The following is a 26,615-nucleotide window of genomic DNA, read 5'->3' as shown; positions in this document are numbered from 1 at the left end:
CACTTGCAAATTTTCCTCATTTTACAAGGGCATGGGCCACGGGCAAGTTGCTCAAGATTTACAACTATGCTTTCTACATCTCAATGTCTTTGTGGGTGTTTCCTTTAAGATTCAGTTTGTTAGCTGGATGTGGTGGCACGTATGCCTGTAATCCCAGTGGCTCAGGAGGCTGAGACAGGAGGATTAGGGGTTTAAAGCCAACCTCAGCAAAAGTGAGATCCTGTATCTAAATAAAATACAAAATAGGACTGGGGATGTTGTTGAGTGCCCCTGAGTTTAATCCCAGGTAACTCCCCCCAAAAATTCCATTTGTTATGCTCTGGATATAAGGTGTCCCCCAAAAGCTCATGTATGAGACAGTGCAAGAACATTCGGAGGTGAAATGATTGGATTATGAGAGCCTTAACCCAATCAGTGCATTAATCCCCTGACAAATTAACTGAGTAGTAACTAAAGGTGGGTGGAGTGTGTCTAGAAGAGGTGGATCATTGGGGTGTGCCTTTGAGGTATATATTTTGTGAGCTTAGTTTTTTTCTCTGCTTTCTGATTATCACATGAGCTGCTTTCCTCTGCTACACTCTTCACTATAATGTTCTGTCTCACCTGGAGCCCCAAGGAATGGAGCCAGCCTTCTACAGACTGAGACCTCTGAAACTGTGAGCCTTCAAATAAACTTTTCCTCCTCTACAATTTTTCTAATCAGGTCTTTTAGTCACATCAGTGAGAAAGCTGACTAAAACATAGTTCTTCTCTCTTTATCCTAAATCCCTATCTCATTCTCCCTCCCCTTGAGACTTTGATCCCTTAATCTTAAGGTTGGTGAGGGTTGAAGATACAACCCTTTCATGGCTGCTTCAAGCTGGCAAGAGGCAATTACCCTGCCTAATCAGGGATCAAAAGTCTCATCCTGACTTTCTAAAGGAGAGACACTGTGTCTCATTTGCAGGGATGGGTTGACATTCTTGTGTTGCCATTCACTTCACATGGAATTGTAATCTGGAAGATACGAGCTTCATTAGATTAAAAAGACCCAGACTGAGCAATAGGAGCAGAAGTATAGTTACCAGAGGTCTTAAGAGTGGTAACAGCCAAGTGAAGTTAGGTAAGTAATAGTTTTATGTACCTGTACATGTCTCAGGATCTGGATTTTTTAAGCAGGTTTATCGGATCAGAAAAATTAACTTAGGGCAAACTTCATTTTAGCAGACTCTTCTGATTGTTATTATCAGACACTCATAAGACTTCTTTTTCTATATCCTTTACTTACTTTTGGTAAGGTTGACATAAATATACATCAAATTACATTTAAGAGGAGAAATCTTTTCTTAATGTTCATTTATGATTATTCTTTAGTTGTACTTTCCTGCTAGGTGTTTAAGACCAAGTTGGTCAAAAGTTGACCTTGTTCCTATCTACTGTTAGGGTCAGCTGACATCTCTCAGGGTCACTTTTGGGAGTGGAAGTCCTCTTGGCTCTTGTAGTCTTCCTCTATCAATTGTGCCATCTTGCAAGAGAGGTCAGAGTCTTGCTGACCACATGTGTTTTCCCTTAGAAGCATGAGGGACATTTTTCTCTCCAGTGAACTTCCCCTTTGCAGAATGTATACTGGTTGATTTCCTGTTTTCTAGGGTTCTCATGATCCCCCTGATCAGAAGGTCAAGTGATTCACCCAGAGTTGCAGGACACTTAGAGCAGTCCTATGGTTCCCTGGGTCCTAGCAGGCCTTAGAGGGCAAGGACTATTTTATACTATTTTTTCCTTGGACTTTTACTTCCTAACCTTAAATGGAAGGTTATCCCTTCCATTTAACTGGGGTTAGTATTAGTACTGTAATACTATATACAGCCTTATATCCTATTCTGTCCTATAGGTGATGGCTTATTATCTCAAATTAACTCAGGTTGTTCTGTTATAAGGAGTACTACTTCAAAACACTAACAGGCAAAAGTTTTAAAGTTCTATAAGGAAAATATAAAATGCAAGTAACAAGACAGAAAAGGTATTCAGTTTGTATAATAGCTTTGAACCAAGAAACATAATTTCTATAATAACAGTAATATATTCTTGGTATCTATTTTGCCTCCAGAAAGACACATATGTTTATCAACTCAATCACATATGAAAAACTTTACATATTTTACTCTTCTTTAAAACTCTCTTACAATCTTGCATATCTTTTATAATATACCCAAACCTTTACTTAGTTTTGTATTATAACCTTTGGTTATTTTAAGATCATACTAATCTTTATTTTAAAAACTTTTATTTGTTCTTTTTAGATAAATATGACAGTAGAGTGTATTTTGATATAGTATACATACATGGAGTATAACTTTCCATTCTTGTGGTTGTATATGATGTGGTACTACCCTGGTCATGTATTCATATATGAAATAGAAAAGTTATGTTCAATTCATTCTACTGTCTCAGTGTTTCACTGAGTGAAATCTCAGTGTAGTTTTAATTTGCATCTATCTAATTGCTAGTGATGCTGAACATTTTTTCATATCTTTGTTATACCATTCATATTTTTTCTTCTGTGAATGTTTGTTCAGTTCCTTAGCCCATTTATTAACTTGGGTTATTTGTTTTTTTTGGTATTAAGTCTTTTGAGTTCTTTATATATCCTGGAGATTAATGCCCATTCCCCCTCTCCTCCTCCCATCTCCCCCTGTCCAATCCAGTGAACCTCCACTCCTCCCCACGCCACCTATTGTGAGTCAGCATCTGCATATCTGAGAGAACATTCTGCCTTTGGTTTTTGGGGATTGGCTTATTTCACTTAGCATGATAGCCTCAAGTTCCATACATTTACCAGCAAATGCCATAATTTTATTCTTCTTTATGGCCCACTTATATTCCATTATGTATGTGTACCACATTTTCTTTATCCATTCATCTGTTGCAGGGCACCTAAGTTGGTCCATAGCTTAGTGAATTGAGCTGCTATGAACATTGATGTGGCCATGTCACTATAGTATGATGATTTGGGTGTATGCTGAGGAGCGGGATAACTGAGTCAAATGGTGGTTCGATTTCAAGTTTCCTGAGGAATCTCCATACTGCTTTCCAGAGTGGTTGCACTAATTTGCAGTCCCATCAGCAATGTATGAGTGTACCTTTTCCCCCACATCCTCACCAACATTTATTGTTGTTGTATTCTTGATAATTGCCATTCTGACTGGAGTGAGGTGAAATCTCAGTGTAGTTTTAATTTGCATCTATCTAATTGCTAGTGATGTTGAACATTTTTTCATATCTTTGTTGACCATTCATATTTTTTCTTCTGTGAAGTGTCTGTTCAGTTCCTTAGCCCATTTATTGACTTGAGTTATTTGTTTTTTTGGTATTAAGTTTTTTGAGTTCTTTATATATCCTGGAGATTAATGCTCTATCTGAGGTGTAGGTGGCAAAGATTTTCTCCCATTCTATATGATTTCTCTTCATGTTCCTGTTTCCTTTGCTGTGAAGAAGGTTTTTGGTTTGATACTAGCCCATTTATTTTTGCTTCTTGTGCTTGTGCTTTAGGAGTCTTGTTGAGGAATTTGGTTCCTAGGCAGACATGATGGAGATTTGGACCTACTTTTTCTTCTAGTAGGCATGGGATCTCTGGTCTACTGCCTAGGTCCTTGATCCAATTTGAGTTGAGTTTTGTGCAGAGTGAGAGATAGGGGTTTAATTTCATTTTGCAGCATATGAATTTCTGGTTTCCCAGCACCATTTGTTGAAGAGGTTATCTTTTCTCTAGTGTTTTTTGTTGTTGTTGTTGTTGTTGGGTTTTTTGTTTGTTTGTTTTGGTACCTGGGATTGAACTCAGGGGCAACTGGCCACTGAATCACATCTCCAGCCTTATCTTGTATTTTATTTAGAGATGGGGTCTCACTGAGTTGCTTAGTGTCTTGCTTTTTTTTTTTTTTTTTTTTTTTTTTTTACGGTTTTTATGGTTTTATTTAAGCACACAAAAAATGTGCCCATGAACTGTCTATTCATTTTCTTCACTGCGCAGCCTGGCGTTGGGATTGGTGACTCTGATGGCCAGTTGGGCTGCTCTTTCCACGATGGCTTTGTGATTCTTGGAGGAAACGTTGTGAGCAATCTCAGCACAGTAAGATTTGTTGCACATGAGCAGCACTTCCAACTCCTTGACGTTGTGGACCAGGAACTTCTGGAAGCCACTGGGCAGCATGTGCTTTGTCTTCTTGTTGCTCCCATAACCAATGTTGGGCATCAAGATCTGGCCCTTGAATCTTCTCCGCACCCTGTTGTCAATACCTCTGGGTTTCCACCAGTTGCGCTTAATTTTGACATATTGGTCTGACTGGTGCCGGATGAACTTCTTGGTTCTCTTTTTGACGATTTTGGGCTTCATGAGAGGTCTGAGGGCAGCCGTGATGCCGAATACAGATGGCAGCCACCTCCGTAGGCAGCGCCGAGGAAGAGAGCAGTGCCTTGCTTTTGCTGAGGGTGGCTTTGAACTTGCAATCCTCCTGCCTCAGCCTCCTGAGCAGCTGAGTCCAATGTATGTTTATGGGGCCTTTGTCTTGTATGAGATAACTGTATTTATGTAGGTTTGTCTCTATGTCTTCTGTTCTGTATCATTGATCTTCATGTCTCTTTTGGTGCCCAAACCATGCCATTTTTGTACTATAGCTTTGTAGTATAATTTAAGGTCTAGTATTGTAATGCCTCCACTTCACTCTTTTTGCTAGGGATTGCTTTGGCTATTCTGGGCCTCTTATTTTTCCAAATGAATTTCATGACTACTTTTTCTAGTTCTATGAATAATGTCATTGGGATTTTAGTAGGAATTGCATTAAATCTGTATAGTGCTTTTGCTAGTATGACCATTTTGACAACATTAATTCTGCCTATTCAAGAACATGGGAGATCTTTCCATCTCTAAGGTCTTCCTCAATTTCTTTTCTTAATGTTCTGATTTTCATGAGACCACAGTAATCTTTACAACAAAAATCTATCCTTTGAACACAATTTTAAATAAGCTGAAATCTAACCTACTTTGGAGCCATCCTAACATGGAGTAAGGTGAGAGGCAGAATCTTAACTCAGGTGATCTGAAGCCAATCTTTGTCTCTTTCTTAAATATCATTTTACAAATTCCTATATATTATTTCCTGAATCTATATGAATATTTAATTAACACAACATTACATTTGAAACATAAATCAAATAATCTAAGAGAACTTGTGGAAAAGCTTCTTTACATAAAAAAGTGGCAAAATATTTTCATGTCCCACATTGTCAGCCTTTAAATAAATCACTCTCCTTATTCCCTTCCAAGAATACATTCTAATTTCCATCCCAGTGTGAAGAGTAACACAAAATTTTATTTATCATTTATTGATGACAGGTTATTTTTATCCAGTTACAAAACATTAAAATGACATAAATAAATTCCCAACCACATTTGTTATTTTTATATAAGTCTGAAGGAGACTATTGCTACAGACAAAACTTTTGATTGGAGAATACCAACTTGGTAAAGTGCTCACTTAAGCTTTATTTTTGAAAAGGCTTGTATCCTTGGAGAACATGAATATATCTAGTACATAAAGAAGAGTGCAAGTGTCAAACAACATAGATGTACTTATATTAATCAAATTTAGCTTTTTTCTTTTTTTAAATGTATATTTAGTTGTTGATGGACCTTTATTTATTTGAACACAGTGCTAAAAATCAATTCCAGTGCCTCACACATACTAGGCAAGCATTCTACCACTGAGCCTGAATCCCAGCCCCTCTGTTAAACATATATATAAACATGTATATATGTTAACATACATAAACATATATAAACATATGTGTATATATTTATGTGTGTGTGTGTGTGAATATATATATATATATATATATATATATATATATATATATTAGTTGTAGGTGTACACAATACCTTTATTTTATTTATTTATTTTTAAGTGGTTCTGAGGACCAAACCCAGGGCCTCACATGTGCTAGGAAAGTGCTCTACCACTACAACCCCAGCCCTTAACTAAGTTTAACTTTTAAAGAAAAGTTTATAATCTGTAGTATAGGGTAACTGTAATCACAGGTCTTCATAGATTAGTGACAGTGACAAAAATCAAAGTATAACTTTAAATCTCTTATATGTTTAGGAAACTGTGCTGATGATCAGAAATAGACATTATGTGATTTACAACTACATCTCATTTCTATAATACTACAAGTTTTTACATAGCACTTAGACAAAGCTTGGACAAATATATTTAGTTCCATACCTAAAACTTTCTTATATCTCTTTTCTAGTTGCTGATTTTTCTTTAATTTACATTCTGAAACAATCCTTATGAATTTCTGAATTTTTCCTAATTACTCCCCTTAATAAGATGAAATACATTATGTTATTTACAGTATTTAAATTGAAACACAGCTGAAAATTTTTGTACTCTGCATATAGAATTATACCTGCTCTTAGTAACCTTGTTTTCAGTAAAGACCCCGAAACAAAGTAATCCTAAAGAGTACTTGAATTTATATTTAGCAGTTGATGTTTTAGTATTTTAAGTTTGCAAATTAATCATATGTCTCCTCTAACAAACACATTTATGAAGACTAATCCCATTTATGTTAAATCTAATTTACTAATTTTTTTAACTGTTAACTTTAGGTTAGCCATGAAAACCAAAATATCAGCCAAGTGTAGTTTACAGTATAAATCATCTTTTCCCTGCTGAAGAAAAATCCTAGAAGCAATGGATATTATACTTCAAACATTTTATAGAAACCAACACTACTGATTGCTTGTCCACTTAGAAATATGTGTGGATTAATAATTTTAAAGACATCCTTACTCTTATCTGTTTAGCCAATTTAAATTGAACTTTTTCTTACAGGTTTAAGTCATGTGAACTAAAAGATATTTGGATATATCCCTTCCCCTTTTAAAATTTAACTTATGGGCACTCATTTATCTATATGCTAATTTTGGGACAAAAAATATATAGACACAATATATACTACACAGATGTGCATAAATGTATATAAAAACTGACAAAAAACAAGAATTTTTGAGCTTTCCCCCTTGAAAAACTGGACTCTGAATAAAGATAGCAGGAAGAACAGATAGAGAGCTAAAAACAAAAACTCTATATTAGACAAAACAAGACTAATCAGAACAAAATATATTAATTTAGGCACACAGGACCAAGTGTGAATTCGCCACAAAAACAATGAGCTAAAAAAAAAAAACAACAAAAAAGGCACAAGTTCTGAAAAAAATGAGATGGCCATAATTATTCTAGTAAAGAAGTATGCAGAACATCTCTATCAGACCAGAGTGCACTTTTGGATCAGATTAGAGTCAGTCTAGATATTTAAAGAGTGTGGGAGCCCATGAGTTCTTAAGGAAAAAGTTTCTTAAGGTTAAGAAAACTTGTACATATGGGATTTTTCCATTTTCCTATGCCCTACTGGAGAGGAGAGAAGAGGAAACCCTTCCAGAAGTAGGGTGTCCCCTGATATTCCCAGGTCTGTCTTCCTGTAGCTTCCTGTAGCTGAATCTCTGTGATTCAGAGTAACACCTGCTGTGTTAGTCCCAAAATAGAATGCAGAACTCTTAAGCATCCTCAAAAGGTCCAGGACCTAGCATAGCTGGCCTTTCTAGATCTCCTCTGTCTGTCTCTCTTGTTCTTTAGCATTAGGGACAAACTTACTGAGAGCAGAATCTCAGAGTGCAATAAAAGAGAAAAGTCTTTTATGTTCCATAGCAGCTTGGATTTAAAAGTGACACTTTCCTTCTCTGGTCTTAAACTGATTTGGGCACTTGTTCATGTGGCTTACATTTTAGATGGGTATCAGGTAGGCAGTAAAAGGGTAGGGAAAACTGCTGTTTTGAACATGGGAAGCAAAAATCATACATAGGCTACTTTTGACCATCTTTTTAAATCTCCCTTTTGTGAAACCGTTCTTTTACGGTGTGGTGTTATAGTTTATATTTCCCTCTAGAGACTGTTTTTCTATTTCCTACAGTTGGTAAATAGGCCAGGTTTGGGTATAGAAAATTATCAGGAATTTCCTTTCTCAACTATAATTAGGTCATCCCCTGATACTACTATTCAGGCCAAGACTCCCCTCTGAACAACAACAACAAAAAGCATGAAAGAAAACAGAACATGGACACCTGTGTCACGGAAACTGTCTCTTTGGCTACAGGATGTCTCCCCAATTCTGGAGCCTCTAGTGATTAGCAGTTCCCACCTCTCCTTCCATGACCTCTGAACTTAACTGCTGCCTTACCAGTAAGCAGTACTTACCTTACTTCTTCATGGGTGACTATGTAAAAGGTGCAAGCCTCTAGACTAACCCCCCTTACCATGTGATTTATTACCCTGGGGACTACGAAACTCTTAGATACCTTTCTTATAATGAATTCTGGTTTGTCCACACTGAGCCCTATCATTAGTTAATACATGGTGGTAGTGGAGGGGGAAATTTGGCCTCACTCAGAATGGAGGATACTAACTTCTTGATAACTATTTAAGAGAGGATATTTATCAGTTAGCTGTACCTTTAAAATTTTTCTTACATGTTCCCTTTGTCCTTTTGGTCCTCCTACTCATAGGAACATGATTTCATATTATGTTCCTCAATTTGAAGTGGGAAGCAAGCCCATTAGTGTTCTGGGTGATATCTCCAATAGAGAAAGTAAATAATTTGACTCCCTGAACTAGAAGAGATAAGGTATAGTATAATTTACTCTAAGTGAAACAGAACTTCTGGTCTTTTTGGCACCAGGTGAGGGGAGTATAGAAGAAAAAATGTCTTGTGGAGGGTCTAGGGAAGGCAGTCTAATTTTAAAGCTAAGGAAGTTATATCTTGGTAATCTTTCATAATGAATCCCTGTTTAAGAGGTAGACAGCAGGGACACACTTGGAGTAGAAGCATTTCTGAAGAGGGAGAGACTACTTGACTTATGTTCTGGAGATTAATGGGTTACCTCTTTCCCAAAGACCTCGGATCAGACTAAGACTTAATCTCAGATCCAAGATTCATCAGATGAGGGTGCCCTCCACCATCAGGTCAAGTCAATCAGAAACAGAAAGAACAGATGGTGGTTGATAGTTGATACCCCTTAGGGATGTTGGGGTCAGACTCTGGACCTGAGATCTTCATGCAGCACTGGGGAATGGCCCAGCTGCCTTTAATTGTCTCGAGCCTTCCTCAGTCCCATGCACCAACTTTCACCCACAGAGAGGAAACTGAAGCAAGTCAGGACTGACATTCCCAACTGCGTAAAGGGGGACATCTGTACAGTTGGCAATGGCTTAAACAAGGTTTCTCAATCATGTCTGAACTGAATCAATGATTCAGGTGACCACTTGTTCATTCTTAAATAGATCCATGTTAGCCATCGCTACTACTTATTTTCCTTTTAAAAGCCCTTTTAAGGGGCTGGGGTCATGGCTCAGTGGTACAGAGCTTGCCTGGCATGTGTGAGGCACTGGGTTCAATTCTCAGCACCACATATAAATAAATAAATGTTCATTGACAACTAAAAAACAAAGGATACTGGACAAAGTTTAAAAAAAAAAAAAAAAAACTCAAAGGGAAAGAACTCTCTTTCCTTTAGTCCCAACTGAGTTTGAGAGTTAGCCCATGAATAGTTGCTTAGGATAACATCTTTTAATAATTAGCCTTTTTTTTTTTTTTTTTTTTTAAAGACAGTTTGAGGGAAGGGGGAAACCCAGATAGTCAATCTCTGTCCATTTTTCCCATTTACAGAACAAGCCTCCATTCTCTAATTTATATTAGGACCAAGTCATTTCAGAAAAAAGGAAATGGATTTAAGTCCTCTGTCTTAAACTAATTTTAATTATTTAATATGCACCCAAAGGGTGAATTCTCAGGGATATACCCTAAATTAGCCATAATCTCCAATGCAGTTTTCTGAAAAGAAAAACAAAAGAAAATAGGCCTTGAGGTAGTCTGAGTTCCCAACCAGGATCAAACTTTTTTTTAGGTCTTTTTTTTTTTTTTTTAAGTATATCCCATACTTTATCTTTGGGGTATACTCTATGTATCCATCAGGATCAGACCTGCAAGTCTGTCCTAAATTATCCGCAGTCCTAAATTATCAGCAGTATGATAGTCCTTGTTCCCATTACGCAGTTTTCTGGGTTCTTTAACCCATACCTAGGCCTCAAGAAAAGAAATAAGAAAAAAATCTAAAAAAGAACATCCCTAAGATCTCAAATAATCTAGGTGCACTTAAGAATTTACAATATCTTATTATTTTAAATAGCAAGAACACAAAAAACTCTTAGAGAGTTTAGAGGCACTTTGGGATAGGACGAAGTCAGGTAAGTTTTAATTAGAAATTTGTTCATGTAACAGGTCCACTTTATGTTTTGAACATAACCCTCACTGTTCTGCAAACTGCAGCTTATTTTAAAACTGGTATTTTTCTCTCCCCCCCTCCAATGAAGGGGGAAGTGAGATGAACTATTTCCCACCCTCGGCTCAGTTATCTGACCTTTGGCTCACTGACCATAGGAATGAAAGTAATTTAGACTTTAGGGTTGGTGCCTTCAGGCCTAAGAAAAGGCCACACATAAATCATGACTCTTGACAGGTCACAGCCTTTGCATCACCTCTTCACAAGTCCCCTGTTTACCTGACAGCATTTCAGCCCCTAGGATAGAGTAATTTAGCTGGGGCATGTAAGTGAAAAGGGAGTGCAGGAGGACAGGTCAAGAGGTCTCTCAGAACTTGAGTTTTAGCTGAAATTTAAGATTGAAAGATTTATAGCAGAAACTTAGAGTCAGATTGGCCACTAAGTGTACTGGGTCTGAATGTGGTGATTAATGGAGGGAGGTAGCTTCTTTGTCACATCAAGGTTGGGTCCCTCCAACAATGTTTCTCAGGTGAATCCCATATTTGGCAAAATGAGGGGTTGCTCAAGACACTGGGAGACCAATCCCTCATATGTGTCTTCTGGACAAGTACTTTGTTCTCTCCAACCCAGGAACAGGGTATGTTGACTAAGGGACTGTCCTATCTTAGGTGCTTTTTTGTTGTTCTTTTTAGATATACATGACAATAGAGTGTATTTTGACATATCATACCTACATGGAGTATAACTTCCCATTCTTGTGATTGTACATGATGTGGAGTTACACTGGTTGTGTATTCATATGTGAACATAGGAAAGTTATGTCCAATTCATTCTATTGTCTCTTAGGTGCTTTTATAAACAAGCATCCATCTTCTTAAGGGAGAAAGGGGTTTTGACCAAGGAAAGGAGGAAGAAAAACAGTAAGAACATCACCTGTTGTAAGTCTCACGGAGACTGAGAAACCTATGATTCCCACTCTGTGGCATACAAGAGAGAAAGGGCTTTAAAAAGGACCACTGAACTCCTTCCCAGTTTTAGAGTTCAAAGACTCTTACCAGATCTCTAGGATGGCATCAGCTGTCACCTTATTGCCACCTGAATCAGCATGGCCTGGGGATTTCTCAGCCACTCAAGAAGGGGAGCCACAGCAAATTAAGTAGATCGAGATTATGCTCTTTGATCTTTGAAAGGAGAGGGAGAGAGGGAGGGGAAGAGAGAGAGAGAGAGAGACTTACAGCTACAGTAACTAATAGAGTAAATCATAGTCAAAACAGAAAGAAAATATTTGTTGACACTTACAAAATTGATGCCAAGAGATGTCCCAGGAGAAGAGATGTTGGATGCCAAGAGATGTCCCAGGAGAAGAGATGTTGGATGCCAAGAGATGTCCCAGGAGAAGAGACATCTTTGGAGAAGGGTTTGAGGAGTTCCCAGAAGAGGGGGAATTTAACTCAGGACTAGCAGGGTTCTTGGCATATGTGAAAAAAAAGAATTTCAACATGAACCAGACAAAGGCATAGAGAGAAGTTTATTTAGGAAGGTAGATACACATTCAAGGGAGAATGTGAGAACGTTGGCTGTCTCAAAAGTGAAAAGCATGAGCTGGGGTTGTAGCTCAGTGGTAGAGTGCTTGCCTAGCATGTGTGAAGCACTGGGTTCGATTCTCAGCACCACATATAAATAAATAAATTTTAAAAATAAAGGTCCATTGACAACTAAAAAATATTTAAAATATTAAAAAAAAAATAAGTGGGAAGCAGCCCTGACTTGGGTTGGGGGTTCAATATTTCTAGAAGGGATGAACAGGGGCTGGACTGAAGGGGGATCCAGGGTGGAGCTGCATAATTTCATGCCAGTTTTCCCTATACTTGCAAATTTCCCTCATTTTACAGGGGCATGGGCCATGGGCAAGTTACTCAAGATTTACAACTATGCTTTCTACATCTCAGTGGCTTGTTTGTTTCCTTTAAGATTCAGTATTTCTCTCTCTTTATCCTAGGTCCCTATCTCAATTTCATTTGCAAATAATAATTTTAAACCTAGATTTTACAATTTTTAAACATCTAATTTCTATCTCTTGCCTATTGAATAGTACCCTCCAGAACTATGTTTTAAATTAGTGGTGATAGCCAAATGGAGATATAGCTCACTGGTAGGGCACTTGCACAGCAACTGAATTTGATCACTAGCACCATAAAAAACGACAACATAAAACAAACCAAAAAAAATATATATATATATATATATTGGTGATACAGCTACAAGGCCATCTTTTTCATTTCACTTGCCCTGAGTAACAGCTAAGAGTATCTTTCCATAGCCCTATGTTGTTTTTGTTTCCCAGGAAAAATTTATATTGAGTATTTAAAACTGCACACCTATAATCCCAGCAGCTCAGGAGACTAAGGCAGGAGGATTGCAAGTTCAAAGTCAGTCTCGGCAACTTAGTGAGACCATGTCTCTAAATAAAATATGAAAAAAGACTGGGGATTTGGCTCAGTGGTAGAGCACCCCTGGGTTCAATCCCTAGTACTGCCAAAAATAATGATGATGATTATGGACATTGAGTTTTGTCAAATCTGTCAAATAACTTTTTGTGAAATGTGATTTTAATACTTCATTTTCACATGATCTATTTCATTGATCTGTTAATATACTGAATTACATTAAGCCATCATTGCATTCTTAGCATAAATTTATTTGTCCCTGGTATATCCTTTAAAAGTATTGTAGACTCTGTAATATTCTATTAAGGATTTTTTTCACTGATACTCAGAGTAAGTTTGGCAGGTAGCTTACTTCTTATGGTTTGGTCATATCTTTGTAATGTGTTGGCTTGATTTTTAAGTTTGCATCATTAAAAAGTGTCGAAGGGACTGAGGTTGTGCCTCAGTGGTGGAGTGCTTGCCTATTGTGTGTGAGGCAGTGGGTTCAATCCTCAGTATTACATAAAAATAAATAAATAAAATAAAGGTATTACATCCACCTACAACTTAAAAGAATATTTAAAAAAATAAAAATGTGGAAGTTATCTTTTAAGTCTGCAACAGTTTAATAGTAAAATTAACTGTTCTTTTGAGGTTTGCAGATTTCACCTATGATATTATATGGGCTGGGTAATGTTTTGGGAGAATTCTTTTAACACTTTCTCAATTTTTATATGACAACTGGTTGTTTAAGATTTACTGAAGATTTTGAAGAACTAAGTGACCTGATCTAACCTGTTTTGAGTAAAATCACTAACAATTGAAATATATGGATCAATATTTCATAATATTTAACTTTATACAATTATAACATTAATCCCATTAAGGATCAATTTTTTTCTCAGGAAACTCTTATTTAATATTTAATGCTATCATAATAAAACCACCAATAGAAAGCCAGGCATGGTAGAGCACTTGTAATAGGAAGGATACAAAGAGTGCCCACCTATAATCCCAGCTACTTGACAGGCTGAGGTAGGAGGAGTATAAATTCAGCTCCAATCTGGACAACTTAGACCCCTGTCTCAAAAACAAACAAGTGACAAACAACAATGGCTTCAAAAGTCACCAACAGATTTAAAAAGAAATAAAATACTGACAGATTAAAAAGGTTCTATAACAAGTATGGTTGGGTGAAGATAATTCTAATACTATGTGTAAGAGAAATATTATAATAATATAAGCTATTTTTGAATTAAGCAAGTTTTATAGAACCCTCTGTGAAGGAATATTCCATATTTAAAGGCTAAAATATAGTTTTAGAATTGTGTTACCACATGATCAGTGAAATATACAAAAGAAGGGATGATGGGGAGGATGTACAACTAGACAGGTTGATACTAAGACATTTCATTTCTTTAGATACTGAAGAAAATCCTCAAAGATACTAAATGTGGTTACTAGATAGGCTCATTTGATTCATCAACATTTTAAATGTTTTTATTAGTGCAGTATAGGTATACATAATATTGTACTATACTATAGCATTATATACTCTAACATATATAGTTCATACTATAGTACTAAAATAACATACTATCTTATGTCATTTTGACATAATCATATATGTATGGAATAAAATTTGTTCCACTTTAGTCCCCATTTCCCTCTGTTCCTCCCTCCCTCATTCCCATTCCTCTACTAATTTTCCTTCTATATACTGATAGTTTTTTAAAATTAGTGCTTGAAAGATATACATAAAAGTGAAATTTACTATAGTCTATTCATATACATATCTAACATAATTTGGTCAACTTCATCCCACCATTCCTCCTTTTTCCTGTCCCTCCTCCTTATACTTTAAAAAAAAATTTGTAGTTGTAGGTGGACAGAATGCCTTTATTTTATTTGTTTATTTTTATGTGGTGCTGAGAACCAGTGTGCTAGGCAAGTGCTCTGCCAGTGAGCTACAGCCCCAGTCCTTCCTTCATCTACATTTTTTGAATATCTACTACTTATAGGGACTGTGTTAGGCCCAAGGGGAGGAGATGGAAGGATACAAAGATGGATAAGGCATAGCCCCTATCTTCAAGTACCCAAAGTCTGTTCAGAGACAGAGTCACATGAAGAGATGATTATGTAGTATGATGTAGAAATAACAATTATGGCATTTGTACAAAGTGTACAGAAGAGGAGTCAGGATAGGGTAGAGTTAGGTACAGATTCTTAGAATTGTTTCTCAAAGAACCAGTAAAAGTAGGACTGGGAAGACAGAGAGTATAGCAGAGCAAAGAAAGGTAGTGGGAAGAAACTCTGTGTGTGGGAGCGTGTGTGTAAACTATTTGTTGCTAGTTGAACACAGAATAAACAAGATGTTGCAAGAGATGAGACTGGAGGGGCTGGGTTGTAGCTCCATGGGAGAGCACTTGCCTAGCATGTGTGAGGCACTGCATTTGATCTTCAATACCAGATAGAAATAAATAAATAAAATAAAAATATCAGAGAGCAAGAGAGAAAGAAAGAGAGAGAGAGAGAGAGAGAGAGAGAGAGAGAGAGAGAGAGAGAGAGAGAGGGGATTGGAGGGAGAGGAGAGATACTGGAAAGATAGACCAGATAAAAGAGAATCCTAAATGGCATGTATTTCATTCTGTACACTGGAGAGGATAAATGAATTATTCTTAGCAAGGGAAGTAAAATGTCAATAATATGGAAGATGGATTTAAGGAGAGTAAAGATTTACTCAAAGGCATAAGCAGGACCAGAGGGCATCCACCTTACAGTTTTGAAGGCATACAAAAGTGAGAGTAAATTACCTGTCAAATATTTCCTACTGACTTAAAGAAATTCTATTTAGGGAGATATTTCAACAGCATAATTCAATGGTATCATGTCAGACAGGTGGTAGAATCAGTAAAGAAAAGAATAAACTGCACTCTTGAAACAGTAAAAACTGATAGAAACTAAAGGAAACATTTTGTCTAATCTTGGATTGTTTGAGGAAACATTTCATGGATGAGGACAAATTGATGATAAATGATTTAGACTTGTTATGTACCTACAGGGATATAAAGCATCTACAATAAATAGGAACTTTATGTAATTCATTTAACATACATGTGGGGAAATGGGTTCATCCTATTTGTCCAAGTTACACAACTAGTGAGTGGCAGAATCGGATTTTAAAAAACCCATTTCCAAAGTTTCTACTATACTAAATGTTATATTGTGTTGCCTTGAAGTAGGAAATTATAATAGTTTTATATCCAAATCCTAATTTTGTTGTCTTTTAAATGTAGACTTCAGAAAGAGATTTTGGGTCAAATTTTCAATTCTGAACCTCTCTGAGACTCAAATATGTTGTTTGTAAATGGATGGAATAATATTTACTTCAAAGAATGGTTGACAGGATTAAATATATATATATATATATTTAGTTTCTAGCATCATAATTGATCCATACTAGATGCTCAGAAAATATAAACTATCTTCCTTAAAAAATATTCCTTAGGGTGGGCAATATTTTATCAATATAGGTTAAAACAAATGGTAAGGAGGGCAAATAGCAGGTTATAATCAGTTACTACTGGACAAAACATTCAGATTACTAAAATTAATTTCCTCTAAAAATGCATGAACAATAAAATTCCTAAGTTTAGAAAAAAACAGCTTTTTCAAGTAATGCTATATGATTTCAAAAAGGAAAATTTATGGGGAAAACCTCAAAGGACTGTTTAATCACAAAAGACAAAGAAAATATCAGGAAAACTTTGGCGCAGAAAAAGGAGGCTTATTAGAAAATTAAAATATAAATAATTATTAAATGATCCATATATAGTAGTTTCCAAAGTATTAACCCACAAAGAGACCTAAAGGCTAAAAGTTACTCTATAGAGACAGATTTATATATATATACATACGTGTGTGTATATATATATATATATATATATATATATATATGTATACATATATATATATGTATTTTTTTTCCAGAAAAATCTTTGGGGTCATGTCACTTACCAAAACAATAACAACTCCTTGATAAGGATATGAAAGTTAAGGCCTTTCATAATTTAACCATTCTAGTCTCATTCTTCATTTTATCCTTTCACGTATCTTTGGTCTAAAAATCTCAGAATATTCATCTCTACCAAAATATAGCTTTCATTTTCAAGCCTTTGTAATATTCCCTTCAACCTGGATTCCTCTCATTCCCTTCTTCCCTGTTCTGTTTTCCAAACTTCAAGATTTCCCTCAGATTCTGTTTTAAATGTAGATTCCTGAAACATACCATCAAGATTTTTATTCAAAGGCCTGGGGTAGTCCCTCAAATAATTTAGTACAGGTGTCAGGATCCACACTTCAAGAACTAGTTGTTGTGGTCAGGTGTGATGGCCTGTAATCCTAGTCATTTGGAAGGTTGAAGCAGGAGGATTGCAAGTTTAAGGAAAACCTCAGCATCTTAGCAAAACCCTGTCTCAAAATTTTTTTAAATTAAAAGGGCTGGGGAATTAGCTCACTGGTAGAGTGCTCCCAAGTTCAATCCCCAGTAACACACACACACACACACACACACACACACACACACACACACACACAATTGTTATTGTAGAAAGAGAAGATCTGCGTTTGCTTCCCAAATCTGCTATTTATTAATTTTGCAACTTTAGAAAAATTGCTTAACTTTGCTGAGATTCTTTTCCTCTCCTGTAGAATGGGAATGGCAAGACTCATCTGTTTAGGACACCAAATGTAGTGGTGTACATTATAGAAAGGGGAAAGGAAAGAGAAGGAGAGACAGAGGGAAAAGAAGAATATTTTTATCTTTATCATCCTATTCAAGCTGGGTGGAGTGGCAACATGCCTGTAATCCTAGTTACTCAAAGTTGAGGCAGGAGGATTGCAAGTTTGAGACCAGCCTAGGCAATACGGTGAGACCCTGTCTCAAAATAAAAAATGAAAAGGGCTAGGGACGTAGCTCAGTGGTAGAGCACCTCTGGGTTCATCCCCAGCACCTAAGGGGGAAAAAAGATCCTATTCAACATCTTCCAATAAACCCTTCTTTATTTATTTATTTATTCCTCTTGTGAGAATTGTTTACTTTTTGCTTTTATTTCTCAGTTAATTTATAATTCCCCTCTTCTGGGTTGTAAATCTTTGAAGGCAAGGACACTGCTTTTTTCATAATTGTGTTATATACCTCCTATGTGTCTTACACATATGAATACTAAAAAATTAAGTATTTTGTTCCCTAGGGTAATTTTTATTACAAATAGGCATATTAAAATTTTTATATATTGAAATAATATTAAGCAGCACTATTGCAACACTAGAAAACTCTGTGAAGAGTTCATGCAAAATTGATAGCCATATAGATTTCTGAAAGTTTATTCATATTGTTATGGAATGTGCAAGAATTACAAACCATCAGACATATTGAACCAAACTGAGAGGGAAAAAAGGATTCTTTAATGAGCATGCCAGGTAAGCAGTGGCTGGGAGCAGGCTAACGCCTCAAAGAACTCTCAGCACCTGAATTTTGGAAGTACAGAGTTTATTAAGGCAAAAACCACAAGAACAATTGAGGCACTTAAAGCTCAGAAAGATCCTGTAGAGACAGTTATTTTAATTACAAGAGAGAATTGTTCTGATTATATACTTCACAGTCATATTGTTATACATCAGGACCATAGGGAAGTGGGCAGGTCCTAATCTGTCAACACAGATACAGCTTCAGGAGGCTGAAAGGAAAACATTATAAGCAAGCATACAATGGAGTCAGGTCAGAACAAATGGTGTTATTTTGGTTCTTTTTCTATTTCAATATAGGGAACTAGATTAAGGTCTTATTAAACAAGTCCCCCACCTCATCCTACTTACAAGACGTGATGAGAATTCAAGGAAACTGAGGACAGGTTTGCTAAATTAGGCTCAGTAACTATATCAATCTAATTCTTGTTAACTTTTTCAAGACAAAACATAATCAAGCAATTAAAAACTATCCGAAACAATGGGAAAGGTTATGAGATGCAAAACCTCTACATCATGCTGAGCAGAATTGATGACTACCAGAAAAAGGTGATGCAGGTCTGGACTGAGAAGCAGAAGTCTCTAGAGGAGAAACGAAGTCAGTGCCTGAGGAACATGATGTTCTTATTTAGCCAGGTAACGTGTTATCCATTCTCTCTCTCTTCAATGTGTTGTAAACAAGAATAAAACTGGTAATCTTTGAAAACAACATTTACTTGAAAGCACCATGTATATTAGTTTCCTAGGGTTGCTATAACAAATTACCTCAAACTTGATGATTTAAAACAGGAATGTATTTTCTCATAGCTCTAGAGGTCAGGAATTCTTTTTTTAAAAAAATATAGTTTTAGTTGTAGATGGACAAAATATCTTTATTCCATTTATTTATTTTTATGTGGTGCTGAGGATAGAGCCCAGAACCTCACACGTGCGAGGCAAGAGCTCTACCACTGAGCCACAACCCCAACCCATAGAGGCTAGAAATTCTTGAGGTCAAAGTGTCACACGGTAGGTTCTGCAGGCTCTGAGGGAGAAACCTGCTCCATTCCTCTCCTCTAGATTGTGGTGGATGTCAGCAATTGTTGGCATTCCACTCTTTACCTTTGGATGACCTTCTTTTCCCAGTGTGGCTTCTGTCTTCTCTTCTGACTCTTATGAAGACATATGTCATTAGATTTAAAACATACCTGATTAATCGAGGATGATCTCATTTTAAGATTCTTAATTACATCTGTAAAAGACCCTTATTTCAAATAAGGACACATTCACAGATACTGGGTGGACATATATTTTGGGACCATCCAACCCACTACCCCAATTTAGAAGTTCAGTGAAACTCCTACATTGACAATAGGAACACTTGCTGGATCGGTAGATGAGAAAAAGATGAAATAGGAGAGACTTCCTGAAATGCTCAATTGCTTCCTAGTCAACACACATCTATAGCCTATATATTGCCTCTTGAAGTCATTGCTTTCTAACTGATTCTGGTGGTAACTTTTCTCATCAGAACTATCAGGAAACAAGTTTTAATGAATTTACAACAAAGGAGATAAAGGTTTAACTTACATAGTACCAGGTACAGAAGATTCTATTATACTCTAGCATCTACTCGTTATATACCAAAACCCCTTCTAACAATCAGTATGCTTTGGGACACGACTGTGACCTTCCAGAAGGTTCTTTGCCCTGAATTATGTGCTTGGAAGCTGGAGTTCTAGGTACATTTTTATATGTATGCAATTCCTTTTCTTTCATTAACTTTAGTGGTGATAAGCCAGGCATGGTGGCACATACCTGTAATCCCAGTTACTCAGGAGGCTAAGGCAGGAGGATGGCAACATTTGAGGCCAACCTTAGCAAAACTGTCTCTCAAAAAGTAAAAAAAGGGGCTGGGGAGATTGCTCAGTTGGTAGAGTGCTTGCCTTGCAAGCACAAGGCCCTGGGTTTGATCCCCACCACCAAAAAAAAAAAAAAAAAAAAGGTAAAAAGACCTGGGGATGTAGTTCAGTGGTAAAGCGCCCCTGGGTTCAATCCCCAATACCAAAATGGAAACAAAAACAAAACATTGATGCTGGGCATGGTGGGGCATGCCTGTAATCCCAGGGGCTCAGGAGACTGAAGCAGGAGAATCTCGAGTTCAAAGCCAGCCTCAGAAATTTAGCAAGGCCCTGAGTAACTCAGTAAGACCCTGTCTCTAAATAAAATATAAAAAAGGGCTTGGGATGTGACTCAGTGGTAAAGTGCCCTTGGGTTCAATCTCCAGTACCCACCCCCAAAAAAGAGTACTTTACAAAATGTAAATTATTTGGTAAAATGGAAGTATAGTGAGACTTCTCATCATAACTGATACAAATCAAATATCCAGAATTTTCCAGAAGAATTAATTTTAAATATTATAGTTCTTTTTTTAAAAAAATTTATATAGCCCAGTTTTTGATTTGGCAAATAAGGTTAGCCTAGATGGAGTAAAGCAAGATCGGTTGGCCAGTAACATGAGCTTTCTATAGGAATCACAATGTCTAAGGCATTTCAGAGGATGAATATGGGTCTGGGGACAGGAATATCAGAATCCATATGATGAGGTATAAGTATCAAGGCATAAAGAAGAGAGAGGAACTAAAGTGGAAGGGATAAGAAGGTAGATATGATTAAATACCATGAATGAATCAAGGTGTGATCGAGAGGGTTAGCTCTGCTATTAGACTGGGTTCAAACCAGTTTTGCTACATACTAGTTAAGTGACCTTGAACAACTTGAGTTTTCTGAGCTACAACCCTCAAGGTTTCTGAGCCTCAGATTCTCCATATGTAAGACAAGGATAACGATAGTACTTACCTCATAAGATTTTTATAAATACCAAATGAGCTGATGTATGGAATATACTTATCTCAGTGGCTGGCATTCAGTAAGTATTCAGTAAATGTTAGCTATCATTACATTTGCATATGCATCATAATTTATAAAGTGCTTCCATGTATGTTATACAATTCTCACAACAATCCTATATTATTATCCCTGTTTAGAATTAAGAAAAAGAGGTACAGATAAATTAAGCAATTAATAAAGTCTCACAGCCTGGAAATGAGAGAACTAGGATTAGAGCTTAAGTAGGATCAAGGTTTTTATATAACATAGCTGCCATCTCTGAAATTGTGTATGTGGGAGATAGAGTGGAGAAGGAAAAGGCTTTGCAAATCCGAAGAAAAGAAGTACTCATAGTTTAATCTAAGGTAAGTTTACAAGATCTCCTAAAAATTCTGGCCTTTTTTCCCATGATTCCTTTTTTTATTTTAAACACTGAGGGGTCTGAGCTAAAAGACCCAGAAGCATTAAGTTGATTCATTTTTTCTTATGTATTTATTTTCAGCTCCAAGAGAAGTTTAAATTGAATCTTAGTCTACCTACCCCCTTGATCATTGACAAAAATCAAATACCTACATATACTGAATTTTTTCAACGGCCATTGCTAGAGTTACTATCTGAAGAGGAAAAAAAATCTGAAGTTTTCAAGAAATCTAGGTATGTGGTAGAAAGACTGATATTAAATTTTGTTTGATTGCTATATGAAACCAAATGCTTTTTTAAAGTTATGCCCAAGAGTTTCTGTTTCACCATAATTATGATATGGAACAGTAGTATTAATTTCCTTAGCTAATTTAGCAAGAGATTTATTTACATCTATTTTTACTTAAAATATTTAACACCTGATTTTGAGTACCTTTAAAAAAATGAACTAAGAGGTCTGGGGTTGTAGCTCAGTGGTAGAGTGCTTGCCTGGAATGTGTGAGGCACTGGGTTCAATCCTCAGCACCACATAAAAATAAATAAACAAAAATAACACTATTTAAGTCATCTGGCAAAATGCACAGCACAGAATAATGAATAAAATTTTTTAAAACTGAACTAAGAAACTAATTATTTTAAGCATGTCTAATAAGGAAACTTAGAAACCTTAACCCTTCTTTTTTCTCTTTTTTTTTTGATAGTGGAAATTGAACCCGGGGGAACTCTACCACTAAGCTACATCCCTAGCCCTACCCCCTTTTTTGAGTCAGGGCCTTTGCTAGGTTGCTGAGGCTCACCTCTAATTTGAGATTTTCCTGCCTTCGCCTCCCAAATAGCAAGGATTACAGGCCTGTGCCACCATGCCAGGCAGGAGCTTTAGGAAAGGAAAAAAATAGATGGTCTGTATAGTTCATAATGTTAAGAAGGTAGTTTAAAAATGGATAACTAGCTATAACCCCAGCAGCTCAGGAGGCTGAGGAAGGAGGATTGCAAGTTCAAAGCCAGCATCAGCAAAAGCGAGGTGCTAAGCAACTCTGTGAGACCCTATAGGGCTAGGGATGTGGCTCAGTGGTCGAGTTCCCCAAGTTAAATCCCTGGTACCTCCAGAAAAAAAAAAAAGGATTACTAGGTAAAGTTGTGGATGGTAACTACTTCAGCATATTCTGCTTTTCCATCCATTTATCTGTCTAAGTGGGCATAACTTACGGAATAAGGTAGTGGTGAAGAGAAGAGGGGAGACTAAGACTCATTTTGATTGACTAAGAAACTCAAAGCATTTGACACTTCCACTTAATGCTCTTTGATTTTGCAGAGGAGAAGATCAGATGGAAGCCATCTGGCATGCTAATCTGTCCACATCAAGCTACCCAATAACAGAGAAGACATCAATACATTCACTCTGGGCCCAATTGGGTGGGTATCCAGATATTCCTAGACTGCTCCAGTTAGATATTCAGTCTACCTTCAGAAAATCTCTTGCATCCATTCAATCACAGTAAGTAAAGAGTAAGTGAAGGACTGGGAGTACTCTGGAAATTGGGCTTTAGATATATATTTTTTCTTTTTTTTGTACCCAGGGCTACATCCCCAGTCCTTTTTATTTTTATTTTGAAACAAGTTTCCCATGAAGTTGCTTAGGGCCTCACTAAACTGCTGAGGCTGACTTAGAATTTGAGATCCTCCTGTTTCAACTTTCTAAGTTGCTGGGATCACAGTATGTGCCATCGCACCCAGCTGGTTATATATCTTTCGTTTCCTTAATTTGACTTTCACCTGTAGTACCATAAGTAAGTGTTTGGTGTGAGGTTAGACTCACATTAGTTACATATACATGTACAGGTAAACTCAGCATTAGCTGAGTTTCTGTTAATAGGTCTGGAGATGTCACCAATAATATCAAACCAACCAACCAACCAACCAACCATTAGTTATAATACTATAAACCTAATCTAATACTAGATAGGTCCACTTCGAATTCCACCGTTAGGGATTTGTTATTGGAAGTACCAGAAAGATCACTGTAGAATGCTTTTATCCACATTATGATTCAATGACAAGATCTTAAATGCAGCTGTCATATCTAGATCCAATTTGAGGTAAATCAGTAGAGCTGGTGGTGCACACTTGTAGTTTCAGCTGCTTGGGAGGTTGACGTAAATCAGTTGAGCCTGTGATTTTCAGACCAGCCTAGGCAACAGTGAAACCATGTCTCAAAACAAATATAATTTGAGGTAAAGTAGGTGCTTATATCCCAGAATACACTGAAGAGTTGTGGAGAGTCATTTCTAAATTCTGTTTAATCAGATTTTCATAAGCCACTAGAAATCATTCCAGTGGAAGCAAAGAGTTTTGGAGTTGCATTACCTTTTTCAGGACAAAGAATTATTTTATGTGCTAAACAGAGAATTTTGAAAATTAAGCTGGGCATGGTTGGTGCATGCCTATAATCCCAATGGCTCGGGAGGCTGAGGCAGAAGGATGGCAAATTCAAAGCAGCCTCAACAATTTAGTGAGGCCCTCAGCCTCCAGTTTGCTATTGTGATTAATGATCTCTTGGGGATCAGAGTTCTGGGAAGGAAGGGTAGAGAAGGAGAAAGGAGAAGTTATTGAATGTTACTGTTGCATCTTCTAACATCATTGCTTTCTGAATGAGCAGTTTTGTTTGTTTGTTTGTTTAACCAGGTATTGAATCCAGGGGCACTTAACCACTGAGACACATCCCCAGCACTTTTTATTTTTTATTTGAGACAGAGTCTCACTAAGTCTCTGAGGCTGATTTTGGACGTGGGATTAAAGGCGTGTGCCACCATGCCTGGCTTGAATGTGGCAGATTTTTAAAAAAATATATTTTTAGTTGTTGATGGAACTTTATTTATATTTATTTGTTTATATTAGTGCTGAGAATTGAACCCAAAGCCTCACATGTACTAGGCAAACGCTCCACCACTGAGCTACAATCCCAGACCCAAATGTGGTAGATTTTTTAAGCTTATTCCTTCCCTACCATTTTTGGTGAGTTCTTTGGAGATCATTAGCGCTGGGAGCTTTCATCTGCAGTTTTCCTTGATCTAGGCAAATACACTTCTATTTCAACTGATTGCTTTTATTTATTCCTTCTTCAGTCCCTGGGAATCCTGAGATACTTTCAGCTTCTCTTTGCTGAGATGTGTTTACATATTTAGGCAACCCTCCTGAAGAGAAATCAAGACAATCTCACATCATCTCTTGGGTATATGTAAATGTGTGGCCCACATCTAGTCTATGGAAACCCTCAAGATTTCTTTGTCCAGACATTCTCAGGTTGAAGCCTGTATCTCAGTGTAGCAGAAGCCTCTTCTTTGCTTTTGCTGTCAGAGCAGTTAGCCAGTCAGCCAGCTGCCTTCGGTTTTTTCAGGAGTGGAAATGGGCCCTAGTGCATTGGTTCTTCTGCAGAGGCCCACCTTAAACTCTTGGAGTGGTGAAGGGTAGAAGCTGTTAACAACCTCTTCTCCTTTGCTACTTCATACCTTCAAAGTCCAAGAGTCAATTACCCTGGAAATCCTGATCTAGTGCTTCTCTCTGAAATTTGGAAATCTATCATCCTTATTTAATCTGGAAATCCCTCATTGGGCTTCTCCAAAACTTCCACTTGCCATGTTATTACATACAAAATATGTGTTAGGATTTTCTTTCTTTCTTTCTTTCTTTCTTTCTTTCTTTCTTTCTTTCTTTCTTTCTTTCTTTCTTTCTTTCTTTCTTTCTTTCTTTCTCTCTCTCTCTCTCTCTCTCTCTCTCTCTCTCTCTCCCTCCCTCCCTTCCTCCCTCCTTCCCTCTCTCTCTCTCTCTCTCTCTCTCTCTCTCTCTCTTTTTTTCCCCCCATAATTGGGAATTGAATCCAAGAGTGCTTTACCACTGAGGTACATCCTCAGCACTTTTTACTTCCATTTTCAGACAGGGTCTCACTAAATTGCCCAGGCAGACCTCAAACTTGTAATCCTTCTGCCTCAGCCTCCCTAATTGCTAGGGTTACAGGCATGCACCACTGCACTCAGTTGTATTAAGAGTTCCTAACTTGGAGGTTAGGTGCCTGGAAACTTCCAAAGTAGGAGACACTGAAAGCAATGAAAATTTTAAAATACCATGGGAAGGAAAGAGGAAAATAAAAGTCTCTTAATTTTTGCCAGCCCTGAGAGATATTTTATATTTACTAAAAATAGAACAAACACATGATATATAAAGTTTAAGATAGCTATTTTAGTAATAATGGGCACTATATGATCAACTACTATTTACCATACTCCCCATTTTTTTTCTTACTAGAATCTCTTCAAAGTCTTCCCTTTAAAGATGACAATATTTATTTCACTTTGTGGCAGTTGAAGTACAAATCAAGAGACTTCTTTAGCTATTCTTACCATCCTTCAGGTCTCAGCTTAAGAAATTCTCTTTCTGATCTGCCTTTTCCAGCCTCTTATGTGTACTTCCATTGACTCTTGTAACTAAAAGTATCCTATCACCATTAAAACTATCCTACCACCATTCTGTGTGGTAAATTCCCTCATTACTTACCTCTCCTGATTTTAGATTATATGTTTTGATATTACATGCCTGTTCACTTATCTCCTTTTGTCTTACCTGCTTTCCTTTCACAAATATTTATTACTTATTATGTGACAGGCATAATAACCAGGCACTGATTTGTGTGTTTTGTGTGTAGAATGCAAGGGCATTCTACCACTGAGCTATACCCCAAGTCCTTTTTATTTATTTATTTTATTTTGAGACAGGGTCTCGCTAAATTGCTGAGGCTGGCCTCAAACTTCCAATTCTCCTGCCTCTGCCTCCCAAGTTGGTGGAATTACAAGTGTGCACTAGCACACACAATTATAACCAAGCACTTAGATAAAATATGTGGGAAGAATCTAAGAGAACATGGATGCCAAGAAGAAATAATATGTGTAAAGATCCAGAACCAAGCTGAGTTCAGTGGTGCACACCTGTAATCCCGGTGGCTCGGGAGGCTG

At 36.9% G+C, this 26,615-nt stretch overlaps 2 protein-coding genes across 2 annotated transcripts in view; one reads left to right on the top strand and one right to left on the bottom strand.

The window, feature by feature from the left end:
• Nucleotides 1–23,111, top strand: part of FAM186A (family with sequence similarity 186 member A) — a gene marked incomplete at both ends in the record, with an annotated part of 71,160 nt that extends 48,049 nt beyond the window's left edge. Inside the window, 3 exons of the mRNA XM_079139893.1 lie at nt 18,768–18,960; nt 21,695–21,846; nt 22,925–23,111. Of these exons, the coding sequence (XP_078996019.1) occupies nt 18,768–18,960; nt 21,695–21,846; nt 22,925–23,111 (532 nt within the window). The remainder of the gene's footprint in view (nt 1–18,767; nt 18,961–21,694; nt 21,847–22,924) is intronic.
• Nucleotides 3,910–4,436, bottom strand: LOC306661007 (large ribosomal subunit protein eL32-like). The gene has a single exon (XM_079139834.1). It carries the CDS (start codon nt 4,367–4,369, stop codon nt 3,983–3,985), a length of 387 nt encoding a protein of 128 aa, XP_078995960.1. The 5' UTR covers nt 4,370–4,436; the 3' UTR covers nt 3,910–3,982.
• Nucleotides 23,112–26,615: the final 3,504 nt, after the last annotated feature.

Source organism: Sciurus vulgaris (genome assembly GCF_902686455.1).
Source record: "Sciurus vulgaris genome assembly, chromosome: 5".
Lineage (NCBI taxonomy): Eukaryota > Metazoa > Chordata > Mammalia > Rodentia > Sciuridae > Sciurus > Sciurus vulgaris.
Note: the sequence above shows the minus strand (reverse complement) of the source record. Positions and strands in the feature narration are given on the sequence as shown.